At 41.3% G+C, this 18,679-nt stretch overlaps 1 protein-coding gene across 3 annotated transcripts in view; it reads right to left on the bottom strand.

Moving 5' to 3' along the window:
• Positions 1–18,679, bottom strand: part of MYPN (myopalladin) — a 72,530-nt gene that overhangs the window by 30,331 nt on the left and 23,520 nt on the right. For 2 of the 3 annotated variants that reach the window (XM_063164193.1, XM_063164192.1), the window contains exons 2-6: positions 13,681–14,619; positions 5,248–5,423; positions 4,205–4,256; positions 2,029–2,176; positions 2–73 (exon numbers count right to left, since the gene is read on the bottom strand). In XM_063164193.1, coding sequence (XP_063020263.1) covers positions 2–73; positions 2,029–2,176; positions 4,205–4,256; positions 5,248–5,423; positions 13,681–14,618 — 1,386 coding nt within the window. In that variant the 5' untranslated portion in view covers position 14,619. The remainder of the gene's footprint in view (position 1; positions 74–2,028; positions 2,177–4,204; positions 4,257–5,247; positions 5,424–13,680; positions 14,620–18,679) is intronic. The other variant, XM_063164194.1, reaches the window with a different exon arrangement.

The following is an 18,679-nucleotide window of genomic DNA, read 5'->3' as shown; positions in this document are numbered from 1 at the left end:
CCTTTGTAAATACAGGAGCAGCAATTATAGGTCTTCCATCCAGTCCTTGCAAATAGTTAGTGGGGCTTTGAGCCTGTGGATTGCAAAACATCACAAGATGATGTTGAGGTGTGCAGGCATTATTGAATTTATTCACATACAAGAGAAATGTGCTTTTGGAACGACATAAAAGAGATTTTGGTGGATGAATTCCAAAGCAAAATAACTAATGCAATGAACAGAAATTCTGTTGTGGACAGCTGCTGGTGATCTTCCTGGATGGGATAACAGCAGAAATGTTATTAATTTATTGCCTTACTCAGTTCATCATGGCAAGAAAAGCTTTAGCACAGTGTATTGGAACATCTTTTCTTCATACTTCAATAAGGCAAATATATGTCATAGTCTTCTTTTAAAAATCCTTAATCTACAAAATAGTTATTGATGTTAATAAGGAAATGTTAAGTCACATGTGTGACTGCTACTATAATTCTTCTCCTTTGACAAACCCAAACCTTTTACAGAGGTGGGATGTCAACCTGTTGATCCTACTCAGTGGAGCAGAATGGAATTGTTTTCCTGCAGGGAAACTTTGTTATATGGATTGAGTATTTAACACAGTTTTTTATTTTAGTGTACCAGGAGGTGCCTCAGAGCAGCAGAATTAATGATTCAGTATCTCAGGAAATAACCAAATTTACACACAGATGGTGCCTTATCAGCCAACAAAGTTTAACAGTAGTGATTTTTCAGATAACTATTACCCTTAAGCATCTTCTTTCAAATTGGAAACGTGTTACTTAGTTCTATTTGTTCTTAGCTCTATTCTCATTGTAATCAAAAGCAAACGTGCATTAGTTCCCCTGTTCAGTATCTGTTCATTGCTTACCACCTAACCCTGGGCTGTAAGCTTTGAAAAGGCACTGGAAAGTGAGAAACTTGTGAACTTTTTGGTTTTAAGTAAGTATGGCACTCTTTCCTACCTGGAAAGAATTCACAGCTGTGAATGTGCTGTCAGTTTGCAACACAAAGCACTCCCAACGCATGGTAATGTTAATTGGAAGATGGCAATGTTAATTAGAACATGGCAGTGTTAATTAGAACATGGTAGCGTTAATTAGAACGTGGTAATGTTAATTTCCTTTGATGTGGAAAGTAAAATGTTATGTGGCAAACAAGTTTATTTACATATAAAGCGAACATAGCAGTGAAACCATTCCGCCTAAAGCAAGTTTCAGTGGAAGGAAAGGACTTCAAGTGAGCTCTGCATTGAGGGAGAGGAAATCCTGCTGGGCTGGAAGGGGCACGAGGCAGTTTGGGATGGGAGAAGGGCACAGCCAGGTGCCCTTCCAGCCTCGGAGCTGCAGGAATGCACCTGCTCCAGGAACACACCTGGATCCTGTGCAGATCAATGAACACACCTGGATCCTGTGCAGCCCCAGGAACACACCTGGATCCTGTGCAGCCCCAATGAACACACCTGGATCCTGTGCAGCCCCATGAACACACCTGGATCCTGTGCAGCCCCATGAACACACCTGGATCCTGTGCAGCCCCAGGAACACACCTGGATCCTGTGCAGCCCCATGAACACATCTGGATCCTGTGCAGCCCCAATGAACACACCTGGATCCTGTGCAGCCCCATGAACACACCTGGATCCTGTGCAGCCCCAGGAACACACCTGGATCCTGTGCAGCCCCATGAACACATCTGGATCCTGTGCAGCCCCATGAACACACCTGGATCCTGTGCAGCCCCAGGAACACACCTGGATCCTGTGCAGCCCCATGAACACACCTGGATCGTGTGCAGCGCCATGAGCACACCTGGATCGTGTGCAGCCCCATGAACACATCTGGATCCTGTGCAGCCCCATGAGCACACCTGGATCCTGTGCTGTGTCTGGATGGCTGCCAGGCTCAAAGCTGGAGTTCAAGAGCAAAGCAAATGCTAGAAAATTTGGGGTTCTCAGTCCCAAACTGCAGAAGAAAGCCTTTATTAAGAGCTCACTTTTAGTCCTAGAAACGCCCCATGGTGTCCCCCTACCTGGCTAACTGGTGGTGGCACAGTCTGGACCAGGACAGACACGGGCTGGAGCTCAGCTGGTGGGGCCCTGGAGGTTTCTTGGTGCTTGGCTGCAGCTCTGACAGCAGGAGACGCTGCATTCGCAGAGGTGCTGGCTGGCTTTGGTTTGCTGTGAAATATTAACAAGAACAAGTTCTCTGACTGGAGGCCAGAGCTGTGTGTGTGTCCCTGAGTCACATCTGTCTCAGTTACAGCCTCGCTGCTGGCGCTGAGCTCCTCTTGCTCCAGGCTGAGCTGTGCTCTGTAAAGCTGCATTTGGTCAGAGTGCACACCTGGGCACTCAGATCTCATTTTTGGCCTGGCTTATCCCAGCTGTGGCTTTACCAGCTCACAGCAGCAAGAGAGAGCAATGCTGCTTTCACAGAGGACACTGCTGCTTTCCATTTTGGGGAGAGCTGGGCCTCTAAGGTAATGCAAATACCACGGTTTGCTTGGATACAGATTCAGTAATTAACTGCTCAAAAATAAAACAGAGACATGCTTTCTGATCAACATATCATCAGTTCTAGTGTGCAGATTGACACCTCTTCACTTTGTGGTTGTTTATAGAGCTGACCCTTTTTGGTGAAATGATGCAGACAGTGAGCAGCTGGTCTTTTAATTCAGTTTGAATTCCCCCCAGAAAATCTAGCCTTCAAAACAGAGGGTGCTTTACTCAGAGTGAAGGTACAGCTGTTGTGATCACTGATTTCTCTTTTGAACTTCTTTTAGCACCTGTTCTCATATGAACTCCCTTTAGTTACAGGTGCTCAGATTGGTGTGATGGCAGTGGAAGCTCAGCAGAAATGAAGACATTACACCCAAAACTGGCCTTTCATAATGTGATCATTTGGGGACATCCCACTGTGATGTCAGAGCAGCATTCTGAGAAGAAAATTACCTCACAATTTGATGAGGTAAGTGATTCAGAGATGCCATCAAGTGATCAGGATCATGGTCAACCCTACATTGACACCTAATGAGGTGAATTTGGAAAAAAAATAAAACAAAAAAAAACTGCCTGTGACATTTGGACAGGGCTGAGCTGGAATGGAAAACTTCACAATTCATCCAAACTGATTAGCAGTACATCCCAAATCTGAGACTTTCTTAACCTTAAGTTTTATAAAACCCCTAACATTTATCAAAGTCCATGAACCAATTCCATCTGGAGTGCTTTATGACCTTGAAGTTTAAATTGCATACAATAGGATTTGCTGTCAGCCTGAGGTGTTCAGTCAAATACACTGCAAATGTCTTCTCTTTGCATTTTAAAAACTGGCATTTGTAATGAGTGTAATTCTCCTTAGTGGTAGAAAAAACCAAGAGGGTGCATAAATCTATCTGATTAGGGCCTCTTTTATCAGGGACTGGTTGCTTTTGATGTTGAATCTGTGCATACAAAGGAGTTCAAAATAAAAGACTGACTATTTTAGTTTTCAACCAGTCTGACTCCCTTTCTAGTTCATAGAAGGACTTTGATTCTGAAAGATTTTTAACAGCATTGGATCAAGTTCTAAATCATCAGGGGATGGATTTCAGTTAGGAAAAATAAAGAAATGAATAAATAATATTTCCCAGATTTTAGGTTAAATCTGACATATTTTCTTTTTATAATTAAATAGTCTTTGACACCATTTCAGTTCACTCTAGTGCATGTCTCTTAATTTCTTCATCTTAAATCTAAATCATCAATCTACCTATATTCTGCCAAAAATCTTGTGTATTTTCATGTGAGAAAGTGTACTGCATTCTTTGTCCAAGTCAGACACTTAGATCAGCATTTAAGCTGATTATAGTCAAATGCCTTTTGTTTTAGTAAATTAATTTTAGAATTTTTAGAATTTTTTAGAATTCTAAAAATTTTAGAATTCTAAAATTTTAGAATTTCAATATTTATGGTAACACCTTTCCTTTTATATTAATATTTAATAGTGAAATTTCGGTTCTTAATCCGAAGTTGAGGACACAAAAGCAAACTGGTGTTTGTTCCATACTATTTGTAAAGCAAACAAGTGCACAAACAAAACCCAACACAACCAATCCAAACTAATCCTAAACAGAATGATAATGTCTTGGCAGCTGCAAGCTGAAATGTCTGCACTTGTGGGGTTTTTACTGTAAGAAATTTGGGAGGTGTAGTTGGTTTTAAACTTACTGATCCATTTCGTCCTTGGTGATTTCACCTTCAGAGTCAGAAGAAGAGATGCCTGTGAAAAAAATAAAAATAAAAAAAAATCATTTGGCAGAGAGGTTTTGAGTTTCTCTCTGAATGGCACAAACCTTCACTCAGCTTTGCTGTAGCCCACTCCAGCACCCACCTTGGCCCCTGCCTTGTAAATCCCTGCCAAGCACAGACATCTCCCTCTGATCAGGGCAGGGCAGATGCTGAAAAAGGGATTTGTCCTTTCCCTGTCAACTTAGAGCCATGGAAGGAGAATAGCAGCAAAACTAAATTCATCTTTTGGGTATTGTTTTAATTTGTGAATGGCCCCACTGTGCTCAGTGATGGTGCCCATAGTATGCTTCTCTGAGAGAAAAAGAAAAAAAATTCTATGTGTTTATTTTAAGTTTGTAGTCATGCTAGCATAATAATGGATTCAATCTCAAATCTTACCCAAGAAAGTGTAAAAAGAAATATAATACATAGACCACTCTTAGGTCTGCTATGTACAGTAAAAAGCATAAGGAGAAAGCAAGGACACCTAAACCTGCAAATATATATTCTGTTTGATTTACAGCATCTACTGGGCAAGGAGAATATAAAACTGATGGCATATTTATTTTGGTTACAAGGTCCCAAGAAAGAGTTAAGAGGAAGCTGTCCTACATTCAATTTGCAATAATGACTGTAGGGAAAAGGGATTAATAAGAATTAGACACAAAGTTTAGTTTCTTACACTTCTGTAGAGTTCCACAGACAAAAAATACAAGGTAGTTTCAGAATCTGAGTAATTTTAGACTTGAATCTTGCAGTGAGATATATAAAACCTCTGGGAAGTAACACAATAAAATGTAAGGGCTGGTCCCTTGTCTGAAGAGTGTTTTACAGGAAAATAATAATGATTTTGGTAACGATGGAAAGTGTTGACTCCTGCTATGGTTTTTTTTAATGACAAAACTATCACAGTCGGCAAACAAGACACATAATTATGTCTTAGTTTCAACCATCAGTTTGTGGATTACCAGCTGTGTGATTACCTTCTATGTAAATCTCTGCAGAGGTGGAGTCAGTTCCATAGATGTTGGAGGCGAAGCACGAGTAGCGCCCCGTGTCCTCCTCAAAGGCCTCAACAATGACCAGGGAGTGTCGCTCTCCTGCCTGGATGATCTGGATGTCTGGTGAGTTCTCAAGCTCCTTCCCTTCACAGTACCACCTGCAAGGCAAAAAGAAATTGTTCTTCAACGCAAACAAGTTGGTGATAATGTCTGAAGTCTTTCTGATGGTTAAAATGGGTAGGTTTAGCCTGGAGATTCTGACAGAGTACTGCGGGTAAGTATTGAATCAACAGCCATAGGAATAAAACATGGATGATTCTCGTAATAGTCAATAAAGAGTAAAGGAGCTCTGAATTTGGAACACTGTCAATCCAGCTCTGAATTTCCCTTGAGGTACAATCAGATCCGTGTAGTGGCTCAATGTGCAGCAAAAATCACCTAACTCTAAGTTAACAAATATCCCTCAAACTTTGTTTCTTAAGTTCATGTTAATTCAGAATGTGACTGAAATTTGTCTTTGTTTGGTGATATATTTAACACAATCTGCTTTTTATAAAAGATGTCAGAAGTGTATCACAAGGTGAGAGGGTTGATCTGTTCAGGAGGGAGAGCAGCACTGATGGATGCTGGTCACAAGGCACAACAGAGGCACACAAAGCAGGTGGGTCTGCAGAAACAGATTCAAATTAAATCTAGGCTTTATAAAGAAGATGAAGTGCTGTGTTATCAAGATCCAGAGTTCAATGTTTGAGATAATATTCAGAAATACCTGTAATTATAGATAACTAGCTGAATTTGAAAAGCCAAACTTGAGTGCATTCATCTTCACTGTAACTTTTTTAATGAAGATGGATAGATGGATAGATAGATAGATAGATAGATAGATAGATAGATAGATAGATAGATAGATAGATAGATAGATAGATAGATAGATAGATGATAGATAGATAGATAGATAGATATAGATAGATATAAATGCCACTAAAGTATTTGTATTTTCTTACTGTGACTATCTTAATTACATGTGATTAGCTACTGCATCTGCTGCATGTGAGGGTGGGGGCTGTCATACTGGCAATATATTTTATTCAATTGAGTTGAAAAATTATTAATAATTTCATCCATCTTTTATGGTACCTTGGTAAAAGAACCTGTCAACATTTGAGTGGTACTACAGAAAATAAGATTTTTGTGGAAAGGATAAGGATAGGTTTTTAAGTAAAAAGTTGTAATAATGAATACCTCCTGTCTTACACTATGAGGCACTTTAATACATTTCCATCTCAGATATTTTCAGAAAACATGAATAAATTTTTTTGATGAGTCGGTTGCAGAACTTTTTAAAAGCTTTGTGCTACAAATTAAGCATGAAGAAAACACCAAATTAATATATTGGAAAAAACCTCTAAGCAGTCCATAGCAGCAGAAACCCAGAATATAACTGAAGTAAAACACAGAACTGAGGAAGGAGCCTCAAGGGGTGCCTGAGGTATGGAGGAACACAGATGTAGCACTAAATGCTGATTGTGTAGCTGAGCAGAAGAGCAGGCCCTGTTTGTGCCCATGAGTCTGAGCCATCCAACTCAGCTTTCTCACAGCACACAGGGAATTCCTGCATTTCACACACCCCAGTTTGCTGCTTCCCAAACCCCAGTGGAGATGCTGAAGCTGCAGAGAGTTTTCTCTGGCCACCAACCAAACCTCTGGAGGCTGCAGAGCCAGCTGTGCTCCCACAGGAGGGAGCAGTGCCAGCAGCACAGATCCAGGGGTGCCAGGTGAGCTGGCACAGGTGGGAGGAGGAGGAGGAAGACCCTGGGGGTTGTGGCTCAGATCACAGACCCACCTCACCCAGCAAGCTCTGCTGGCACTGGCCCAGAGTGACACTGAGGGAAAAAACAGCAAAATGAGCTGTACATGTGTGTATGTTCTATGTATGTGTGTACATTCTATACATGTGTGTATATCTGTACATGTGTGTATATTCTATGAATGTGTGTACATTCTATACATGTGTGTATATCTATACATGTGTGTACATTCTATACATGTGTGCATATTCTATACATGTGTATATTCTATACATGTGTGTATAATCTACCCCTGTGTGCATATTCTATACCTGTGTGCATATTCTATACATGTGTGTACATTCTATACATGTGTGTATATCTATACATGTGTGCATATTCTATACATGTACATACATTCTATATCTGTACCTTCTATACATGTGTGTATATTCTATACATATGTGCATAGAACATTCTATACATGTGTGTACATTCTGTACATGTGTGTACATTCTATACACATGTGTATATTCTTACATGTGTGCATATTCTTACATGGGTGTACATTTTATACATGTGTGCACATTCTTACATGTTGCATATTCTATATATGTGTGCATAATCTACCCCTGTGTGCATATTCTATACCTGTGTGTACATTCTGTACATGTGTGCATATTCTATATCTGTGTGTACATTCTATACATGTGTGTACATTCTGTACATGTGTGTACATTCTGTACATGTGTGCATAGAATATTCTATACATGTGTGTACATTCTATACATGTGTGCATATTCTATACTTGTGTGTACATTATGTACATGTGTGCATAGAATATTCTATACATGTGTGTACATTCTATACATGTGTGTACATTCTGTACATGTGTGCATAGAATATTCTATACATGTGTGTACATTCTATACATGTGTGCATATTCTATACATGTGTGTACATTCTGTACATGTGTGCACAGAATATTCTATACATGCGTGTACATTCTATACATGTGTGTACATTCTGTACATGTGTGCATAGAATATTCTATACATGTGTGTACATTCTATACATGTGTGCGTATTCTATACATGTGTGTACATTCTGTACATGTGTGCACAGAATATTCTATACATGCGTGTACATTCTATACATGTGTGTACATTCTATACATGTGTGCATATTCTTACATGTGTGCATATTCTATACATGTGTGCATAATCTACCCCTGTGTGCATATTCTATACCTGTGTGTATATTCTATACATGTGTGTACATTCTGTACATGTCTGCATATTCTTACATGTGTGCATATTCTATACATGGGTGTAAATTCTATACATGTGTGCATATTCTGTCCCTGTGTGTATATTTTATACATGTGTGCATATTTTATACATGTGTGTACATTCTGTACATGTGTGTACATTCTATCCCTGTGTGTACACTCTATACATGTGTGTATATTCTATACCTGTGTGTATAGAATATTCTATACATGTGTGTACATTCTATACCTGTGTGTATATTCTACACCTGTGTGTACACTCTATACATGTGTGTATATTCTACACCTGGGTGTATATTCACTCATTGCCCTGGAGTGTGTAACCAGTCTCTTTAACTTCTTCCCCAAGGTGTGAAGCAGCACTTAAAAACACTTCTAAAAATGTGAAATCACTGGTCTTAAAATCATAATTTATGAACTACCTCTCCCTTTAAGAATTTAATGGTCACAGTACCATTACCATTATTTTCCAATAGATTAGACTGTATGGTTCCTTGCTAACATTTATTTTGAAAATACAAATCTTTATTTATGTTATCTTTATTTTGAAACTATTGGTTTGCCTTTCCATTCAAAATTCCTTTCTTTTAAAAATAATTATCTTTCTACCTCCTTCTGATCAGCTTTTAGTGGTCACACTCTGTCACAGTTCTGTCAGATCCTCTAACACAAAACCCTTCAAACAGAAGGAGCAGCTACACCTATTTTAAACTTTGCCCATGATGGCTTGCCCAAATCTGGAATTTTTACCACTAATACTTGGATACAAAGGGGGTTTTTTTGACAGGTTCCTCAGAAGTGAGGATCACATTTTTCTTTCTGTTCAGTGCTGTCCTCACACAGGTACAGACACCGTAACTCATAGCTGGGATCCAGGGCAGAAACCTCCCCTGCCTGGGATAGATGAACAACTCCACCAGGGGCAAGCAGAGGAAATGTTTACAGTCCCAAGGGAGAACCATGGTAATGTGCATTACAGGGTCCATTGAAAATATCCTTTTATTACATTTATTAGTGCCTTTTCAAGGTCCAGACTTGGGAATTACATAGGATTCCTGTGATACTGAAGAGAGAATTTTTAAAAAGTCTGTTTACATTATGGTTTATTCTACTGTTGTTCTCAAGAGCTGCAGTTGGTGATCACTGAAAATGGTCACATTACCAGGAGAGAAGGTCCATGCAGTTGTGTGACTGCAGGCACAAATTTGGTATGTGAATGTACAAGTTGCCTTTTAGGTGTGTAATTCATGTAGGCAACTGTGTACTTTGGGACATGAGTCATGGCACTTACTCATGTCTTTTTATATTCCCACCTCATGCCTCTTCCTTATATTGTAGCCTTGTTTGAGTGTGTGAGCCCTGGCAGACATCAATAAGCATTCAGGAGAATACCCATGCTCTAGAATTTGATTTCATTTCCAGCAGCACCTTTCAGAACATTAAAATAACTTGCATACTACAGTGATATTATATTTTTGTGTCCACTTAAATCTGTTTCCTTAGTGAAGTGGCACATTGGGCAAAACACGACACAAAATGCTGTGATATAATTGCCATTAAGGTAGAACTCACTGTGTTGCTGATCAGCTTTTCCAATTAACCTGTTGTGCTTGTGCAGAGTTAAGTCTGTATTGTCCTTTTGTGAGGCACAATTTAATTTTCCTACAAGCAAATTTTAAAACACCATGTAAGCTAATCTTTACACTTCCCTTGTTAGTATACAAGTATTATATTCCTTAAGTAGACTCAAACTGTGAATTGAGTTAATTGGGATTTTCGCAGTTATTTTTTCCTTTGGTTAGTCCCAAATTTGCAGCATCAGTAATTTAAAACTTCAGGAATAAACCTGTGTTTAGTTCTCTGTGCAGTGTGTTCTGTAGTGACTCTTTTCAGCACAATGTTCAAGTATTTTGAGATTAAGTTGGAAAGAGGAGCATGTTGTGTGGATGCTGTCTGGTTGTAATGCTGATAAATCAGAACCAGTGGTCTCCTGTGAAGTTAAGCTTCGTGGAAACCTTTGGGGTGGTGTAGCTACTCCTTCCTTGCTCACATTTGGTTTTACACTTGCCATGAGAACACTGTACGTGGTGGCAATGAAATGTCAGCCCCAGCAGCCCTGGCCCTGAGCTACGTGCCATGGCTGAGCACAGAGCTCTGCACTGACATTTCATCCCTGCCGTGGATTGCAGGGAGAGCTTCCTCCTGCAAGGGAGGCTCACATTCAGCACAGCACTGCCATCCCCGTGCCAAATTCATCCCAGATCCCGATCCACTCACTTGACTGCAGCTGAATGTAAGAGGAGTTTGGCTATAGACAGAGCACTAAAACAGAAATGCTTTCATTTGGCAGCCGGGGAGAAAAATCTTAATTAATCTTGCAGGGTTTCAGAGTTTCTAAAAATCTGTGATTACTTACAGGTCTGGTCTCCTCAAACAAAGCAGCGTAAAATGCAGCTTTTAGGCTTTGTATGCCTATGTTAAAGAATGTTTTCATAGAAACCTTATGACATACAGCCTGTTTTTAGAACATTAAATCCTCATGACACTTCCAGCATAGCTGTGTATGCCAAACCATGCAATGTGATTCATCAGTAAAATTAACCTGAGAGTGATGTGCCAAACAGTTTGGAAAAATGTAGGCACCTCTGAACTTGAGGGAAAAAGGAGTGCTCTCCTCACAGAGGGGAGTAAATGTCACACCTACCATTACTCATAGAAGGAGCATGAGAAGGAGGTCATCAAACACTTTGGAAGTACACCCTGCATTTCTCTCGAGGTTTGTTTCTAGCCCACAGTGCAGCCAGAGCAAAGCAACCAGCAGGAATTGCAGCAGTGCTCTGTAATTGCCAGCTGAGGTTGGAGCTAGCTGAGGCACACATCCTGTGCTGTCACACTGAAAAATGAGTCACTTCTCACACACATTTCTGGACAGGCTGGCCAAATGAGCTTCCTCTGAGCTGTGGGCTCGTTGCACTAAGGCTGAGTTACCTTTAAGAACATTTGGGCAGGTCTCTCTGAATTCAGCCCAGAGGACTTGGCTTTCCATGCCCTGGTGTTTCAGATCAGTTCCCCAGTTCTTCCCCTGCTCCACCATCCAGTTTTCTTTCCCTCAGTGAGCCCTTGTGCTGGATAGTTATGTACCACACCTGTAATGCTTTATCATTGCCATGCTTTGGTTATTTGATGAATAACCAAAATGGTATTTTGACCCTGATCCATCACAAATGTCATTTACACCATCTTTTACATCAATTTGGTTTAGTACTATCTTGCTTTCAAACATGGTATCTGCCCTTCATATTTTCCAGTCCTTTCTATCCCTGTGATCAGCTTCTTTCTAAATATCCTGTCTCTAATTTCTCTCTTGTAATCCCCATTACATCAGTCTGCTCCTGGTGTTGACTGATTAACTGCATTGCAGAGCTTGCTGAATCCTGTTCTTGTTTCACAGTGCTCTGGGTTCCCACAGTGACTCCCACTTTGTCATTGTGTCTAATATATGCATTTAAGGCACTTGGGGTCCCTTTCTGTGCTTCAGAAGTCCATCTCAAGTCAAAGGTCATTGAGATTTCTTTCAGCAGTTGCTCCCTTGCCAGTTGGTCCTTTCCTGGGACTCTGATTTTTTTTATTTCTTTTACCTATTAAAATCCTTCTGTCCTTGCCCAGCTCCACAGACTCTGAACTCACCATAAACCTTGGAAAACTCTTACCCTCCAAGCAAGACATTTGGCAATTCTGAGCAGAGTTCTGCTCACAGTCCCACAACTATGGCCAGCAAGATGCCTCCCTCACTCTTTCAGAAGCAGATTAAAACTAAGCACTATTTTTAGGGAATAAACCCCACATTCTTCTGGTCCCCATGATTGATGGCACACAAACCCCAAAGTACAGTCTGGTTTCTGGTTTCCTTGTGCTGCAGCAGTGACTAACAAGGCCACCACACATGGAAGCATGTGAATATTTATCACTCAGCCAAGTGACAATTTTTGCACCTTCTGCACAGTGGTGGAGGTGAAAGGATCTTTGAGGAACATGACAAAGTTTTGTTAATAAATAATTATGATCAGGAAACTCTTCCAGCAGCTAACATTCCCAGCTTTCTCCTTAGTACAGCACATACATACACACACAAACACAAGGGAGAGAGAGAGCAGAGTTCCCCCCTTGTGACTTATCTTTTATTTTTTTAGTTAAAATTGTGAAACTGAAAGCTGAGTCTGATCTTTTTCTTAAGCTGTAACTGCTTGGGACTAACTTTCCCTAGGGGATTTCTTTCTCCCTGTCCCTCATTTCCTGTATCTGATGGATACTTCTTCTACAGAGGTGTAGTAGCTCCTGTACTGAATGGTATTCACATAAGTCACTTATGTAATTAATCAAAATTAACAAAATCAAATGTTGAAATAGAAATTTCAACTAAAAACCATCAGGATTGTTGGGGCACAAATGGACCCAAGTTACAAAGATATCCATCCTCCATTTCTGTGTGGGATCAGTGGTTCCTGAATGGGGTGTGCAGGCATTCTGCTCAGCCCTGGGTATCTGCAGCATGAGCCATCACTCCTGGCTTCTCCAATCTGCCCTCGTGAGCCTTCGGTGACTCCACTGTGTCAGCTTCTAATTCTGGGGGTTGTTAAACACCTAAACTTGGCTGACATGAGCACCTTGTCACTTTTATGTATGTCAACAGCACAGACATGACTGCTGGGATAAGGACAGCGCTGTGGCCTTCTGGAAAAACACCTGAATTGAATATTTTCTGTTGGACAAGCAATTGTGACAAGTCTATGAACAAGCAATTCAGTGTTCACCTGTTCTGAGTATGAAGAAAGCCAGACTGAGTTTGTGTACAGGTTCAGATCCACAAGAGAAGATGATTTCACTTGTTGTCTTTGCATGATAAGCTATGAATGATAAAAGGGGGAAAATAATTTCTGACTTCCAGGGATCCTACTGACATTTTTATTATCAAAAGGATTTATCAAGGCAAGTGCCTGGAGAAAGAAGCAAAAGAAGTGTTCAGAGTCTTGCTTTGTAAGCAGAGAGTGACCCTAATATCTAGGGGATATGTTTGTTTTCTGTTAAAAAAAAAAAAAAAACACCTTAATTTCTGGCACTGTTTTCTCTTTTAGTCAGACTCCTCTATGAGTTTATGGGCTGAACACAATACAACATTTGTAATGGCTCCACCATGGGAATGCCTCTAAACTGTTAATAAGAGCAGTGAGTTTAGACTGGAACATAGTAGAAATAATATTCTTCCCAAGCAAGGTATTCCCCACTTGCACACACCTACCATTACAGAAATACAAAATGACAAGTGCAGAATGTGTTTACCTGACTTCAGGTGCTGGGATTCCTACCACAATGCAGTCCAATTGCACTTTGGATCCCTCAGGAACTTCCCTGCTCTTCAGTTTTTGAGTAAAGCGTGGTGGCTGTCCAAGGGGCTCATCAGAATACACAGAGGCAGATTCTGACTCTGCTTTCAGCTCTGCACTTGTTAATTGACTGAGAGATTCCAGGTGTGCTGCCTGTTGATCATCTGTTTGTTCCAAAGCTTTCTCTGCTTTGTTTTCCAAGTCTTGAGGTGTTGGAATGGAAAGCCTTTCTCTGTTTTCTGATGTGAGAGCCGGGTTAGAGCTGCCTTTTTGAGCAGACTTGTTCTTGGACTCAATTTTGCTCTTGTAGTTTTTGCACGTTCGGGGCCGTATTCTTTCTGAGTTGTGGGCTTTGAAAAGTGACGAGAGCTCCTCGATGAAATCCGCTGCCTTGTTCAGGAACTCCTTTTTGGATTCTGATTCGGAAGGGAGGTGGTGTTTCTTTAGGTCCTGGGAGCTCCCTTTGGACCCCTTTGTGTTTCTGACGTGTTCCTGACAGAAGTTGGAGGGCAGGCCATTGTCTGCTGTTTTCAGAGCCGCGGGCTGGGCCATCGCTTTGTGCTTCCCCGTGGTGTTCATCTGCTCTGGGGGGCACTGTGAATGTGCCTGAAGCTCATCCTGCTTCGTTTCCAGCGGGCTCTGATCAATAGCTTGCCTTGCCAGGTTTACGCTTTCATCGAGCTCTTCTTGGCTCAAAAAGGCAGACAGATCTGGGAGGTCATCTTGGGCAGCTACCTCATCTGAATCACCAGAAGCATTGCCATAGTGGAAATTGTGAGAAACTGGCTCTGACCTGCTTCTTTCACTCCTCCCTTGGTGCTTGGTTTCTGCTAAATAGCTCTCTCTCAGAAGCTGAGATATTGAAGTGGAGGTTTCTAAACTGTCGTCTTGCATGCTGCCAACAAAAAGGACAAACAGGACCACGCCTTATCAATAGCAATTACTTTGATTGAACACAATGACAGGCTTCTGGAAAGCAGAACACAGCGTTTTCAAGCTGCACCTGTGTGCTGAATACTTGGGAGCACTTGTAGTACTTGAAGCATAAGGATGGCCTTGTGTTAAAGGCTCCTTCTGCCTTCAGCCAGCAAAGTTCATCCTTCATCACTTTCCACTGTCAGTGACCTCACATAAAACAACTGAGAGTGGGGTGTTTTCTACTCTGTTCAAGGCAAAACTTCAACTACAGAGCTATTAACCGAGTTTCAATGTCAAATCTTCATCATTGCTGACGTGTGTTGCTCAGCTAAGAAACAATCTCACCAGATTAGATGAAGTGTTGGATATTTCAGGGACTGAAATTTGTTGAGAATAAGAGTACTTTAAAGTGAAGTAAATTTAGCTTGAAAAGCACTGAAGGAGTAAGTAAATGAACCCTCAAAATCATAAGATGGATGTGAGGAGGAAGGAAAAAGAACTAAAATATTCTATAATGACAATTTTTCTTGCATTATAGGAAGGTATAATGGTGCTAAATGTTCCACAGCTTCTTAAATCCAGCATTATTTCTAATAAGCTATTTAAAGTAAGTAGAGAACTATGCCATTATTTATTGAAAGTAAGTAGAGAACTGTGTCATTATTTGAGGCAAACATAATTTGTACTACAGGGCTTTCAGAATCATGTTCTTAGGCCATCCTGATTCTGAAAAAATGTACCACATGAGATGAGAGCATCAGGAAGCCAAACTTAACCTGCACGCCTGGTAAGCAAAGCTAAAGCATCCCCTTTGATACTTGAACAAGCGTAACTGTGTGGGGTTCTCCCTTTATTTACATGAGCCACGGTGAGTGCAGAGGGATTCAGACACCCTGATAACACCCTCCTCTTCTGGTGCCCTAAATAGGGAGACAAATGAGTACTCTGTACCCCACTGAGAGAGCTGATTGCTCCCAGGTACTGAAACAAGTGCAGGACTGGTCCCTGGATCTGTGTCTCAGGCTGTGCAGTGCTCATTATCTCCCTGGATCTATCTCTCAGTGCTCATTATCTCCCTGGATCTGTCTCTCAGATTATGCAGTGCTCATTATCTCCCTGGATCTGTCTCTCAGATAATGCAGTGCTCATGATCTCCCTGGATCTGTCTCAGGCTGTGCAGTGCTCATTATCTCCCTGGATCTGTCTCAGGCTGTGCAGTGCTCATGATCTCCCTGGATCTGTCTCAGGCTGTGCAGTGCTCATGATCTCCCTGGATCTGTCTCTCAGAGTATGCAGTGCTCATTATCTCCCTGGATCTGTCTCTCAGATAATGCAGTGGTCATGATCTCCCTGGATCTGTCTCTCAGTGCTCATTATCTCCCTGGATCTGTCTCTCAGATTATGCAGTGCTCATGATCTCCCTGGATCTGTCTCTCAGTGCTCATTATCCCCCTGGTTCTGCCTCTCAGTGCTCATGATCTCCCTGGATCTGTCTCTCAGTGCTCATTATTTCCCTCCTGCTTCATTTATGATGTGGCAAACCTTGCTGCAGTGGTTTCAGGCGTTCCTGCCCCAAGCTGTGTGGTTTGTCACCCTGCAGAAGGTTCTGTTCCTGTCCTGACATCAAGAGAACATCCGTGCCTCAGCATTGGCCATCTCCATTCACAGCTTTGAGTAGCAGCTGAAGTGACCAGGGAAGGGAAAGTTAAAAAGGAATTGCTGCTGGGAAAGGCTTTGGGCTTTCTAGTGGGACGGTTGTCCCTGGAAAAGGGATGCTTAAGAACAAATGAAGTGGTAATGTCTCATACTGCTGCAGTATTTCTTCCAGGAATGTGAGTGCCAGCCCTTATTCCTTATTTACAAAAAGGAAGGCTTCAAATTAAACTGTTTCGATTCTTCTTCAATGAATGGACACCCAGCTATCATAATCTGATGTGCATTTTGAGACCTTAATCCCTCTGCTTGAGGCAAGTTTCTTAATACTGAAATCCTCTTCCTTATGTAAACATTGGGCATTTTATATTTATTGATTTTGCTTTATTTTCATAGTATTAAACAAAGAAAATCACTAAGACTACAGAGGCACCCAATCAAAATATTGCTAAATTTGTAGCTGGAAATAAAATGCCATATAAATTGCAGGCTTTTAGCACACCATGGAGTCCCTGCACTGAGCCAGCTCTGTGATACCCACTGAACACTTGGCATTCCATTATCTGGAGCAGTGTTTCAGCAGAGCTGTGGCACACAGAGAACACTGATTTGGGAATCCCACACAAGATAATATCGTGAGCTGTTTCATGACCGCACAGAGTTTATTATTTAACCTCTTAAGAGTACAAAGAGTTCTCCATGAGGCTTAAAGCTCCTGCTCAGTGGAAAGTGCTTTTGCTTGCTCAGCTTTCACTTGTTGGGCAGCTGTGCCCCCTCGGTGCAGCTGAACGTGTTTCAGGGGCTCTCTTTGCTTGTTTATGTGCTGATCACAGACTCTGCGCTCTAAAGGTCACTGCCAAAGCTACAGTTTCAGCTCCCTGGAGTTGAAATGCATTCTGCCATGGGGAGTTTACAGCCTGCAGGACAGGCCTGTCCCATGAATGAACTGCAGCCTAGAACCTCTCCACGTGAGGCTCTGGCTGAATTGGAGCATGCAGCTCTTTGCAGCTCCACAGGACACAATGAGAGGCTGTGTTTTACATGGCTGGAGAAGTGTGTGTTTTACAAGGTGGCAAAATTTAGCTTGCTGCATTTCTTGGCCACTCTTTCTGCAGCATTTCAGAATGGCACATCTTCATGTCAGTGCCTGTAAAGGTCATCAGAGCTGGAAAAAGATGATGCAGATCTTTAGAGACACTGGATGCTCTAAGGAGGGAAGGAATAGTGTGATCAAAACCTGAAGTCAAATGAAGAACTCCTTTAATGGTTTTGTCTAAAGAGTATATGAAAATTGTCTGACTGAGAGTGTTCAGGGTTTCATTTGCTGTGTTGCACAGACATAAGTGTTATTTCACAGTGCTATGTCTGTTTGAACAGAGCTTGTTAATCACAGTGTGGCTTTTCTGCAGGAAACCATAGTAAAGCACCATAGTAAACCATAGTAAAGTGTTCAGCATGGTTATGAGAGACTTCATCCTGGGTATGTTTGACACTTTGTTCTTGCATGTCTTCTCTTCATCTTTTGATGAATCAAAAGCATTGAAACATGAAAGAAATAATTTCTGCCAATTTGCTTAAGGAGTATTACTACAACAGAAGGAGCTACTCTCCAAGATGTGTTCAGGCAAAATAATTTTATAATTCTAGCTTGAAAAACCTCAGTGAGGAAGCCACTGTCTGATAGCAAAGGGAGGAAAACAAACAGTTCCCCAGCAATGGAGCTGCAACAATTTCCTTCCTTCTGCCCATTGGAGCAGAAGAGGGAACAGGGAGCAGAGTTCTCCTTCTAGAGCTGGGAATGAAGATATTCATGGGAATTAATCTGATGCCAAATTCTTATTACTTAGAGGGCCATCACTTTTCTTTAGAGCTCACCCAGGCTCAGAATTTTATATCTAATTCTTCTCTATTTTCAGCTTGTGTAGAAGATAACTTTTTATTCTATTTTTAGTAATGAAGTCTCTGGGTTCTGGTCAAATGTAGCACTTTGAGGCAGTGCTTGTCTACTGAAGTTTCAAAATATTTGGAATTATTTTGTATTTTTAATTTAATGGAAAATGTTAAGTTTCAGCGAGTGTTGGTTACAAGTAATGTCTCTGAACTGGTTTTATTTAGGGGAAATGGGGTGACTGCCACCAGCAGCCTGCAGTTCTCCACTCTTGGCTGGCTCATGAGCACCAAACCACAGCACAAGGGCATCTTTGGCTTTCCTGGCACACCAACTGCAGTGACCTTGGGCTCCTGCTGTCCTGAAAGGCACCAGAGGATGCCACACACAAAACTGATTCCAGGAATTTCTTCACTCTGCTAATTCAGTTTCCATTAGGCAACTAATTGAACAAGCTTTGAGTTTCCTGGAGCCTCTGCTGATGGCAATGTCCTCT

This window comes from Melospiza melodia, chromosome 9 (assembly GCF_035770615.1).
Source record: "Melospiza melodia melodia isolate bMelMel2 chromosome 9, bMelMel2.pri, whole genome shotgun sequence".
Classification (NCBI taxonomy): domain Eukaryota; kingdom Metazoa; phylum Chordata; class Aves; order Passeriformes; family Passerellidae; genus Melospiza; species Melospiza melodia.
The sequence above is the reverse complement of the archived record's forward strand: the minus strand, read 5'-3'. Positions and strand labels throughout refer to the sequence as shown.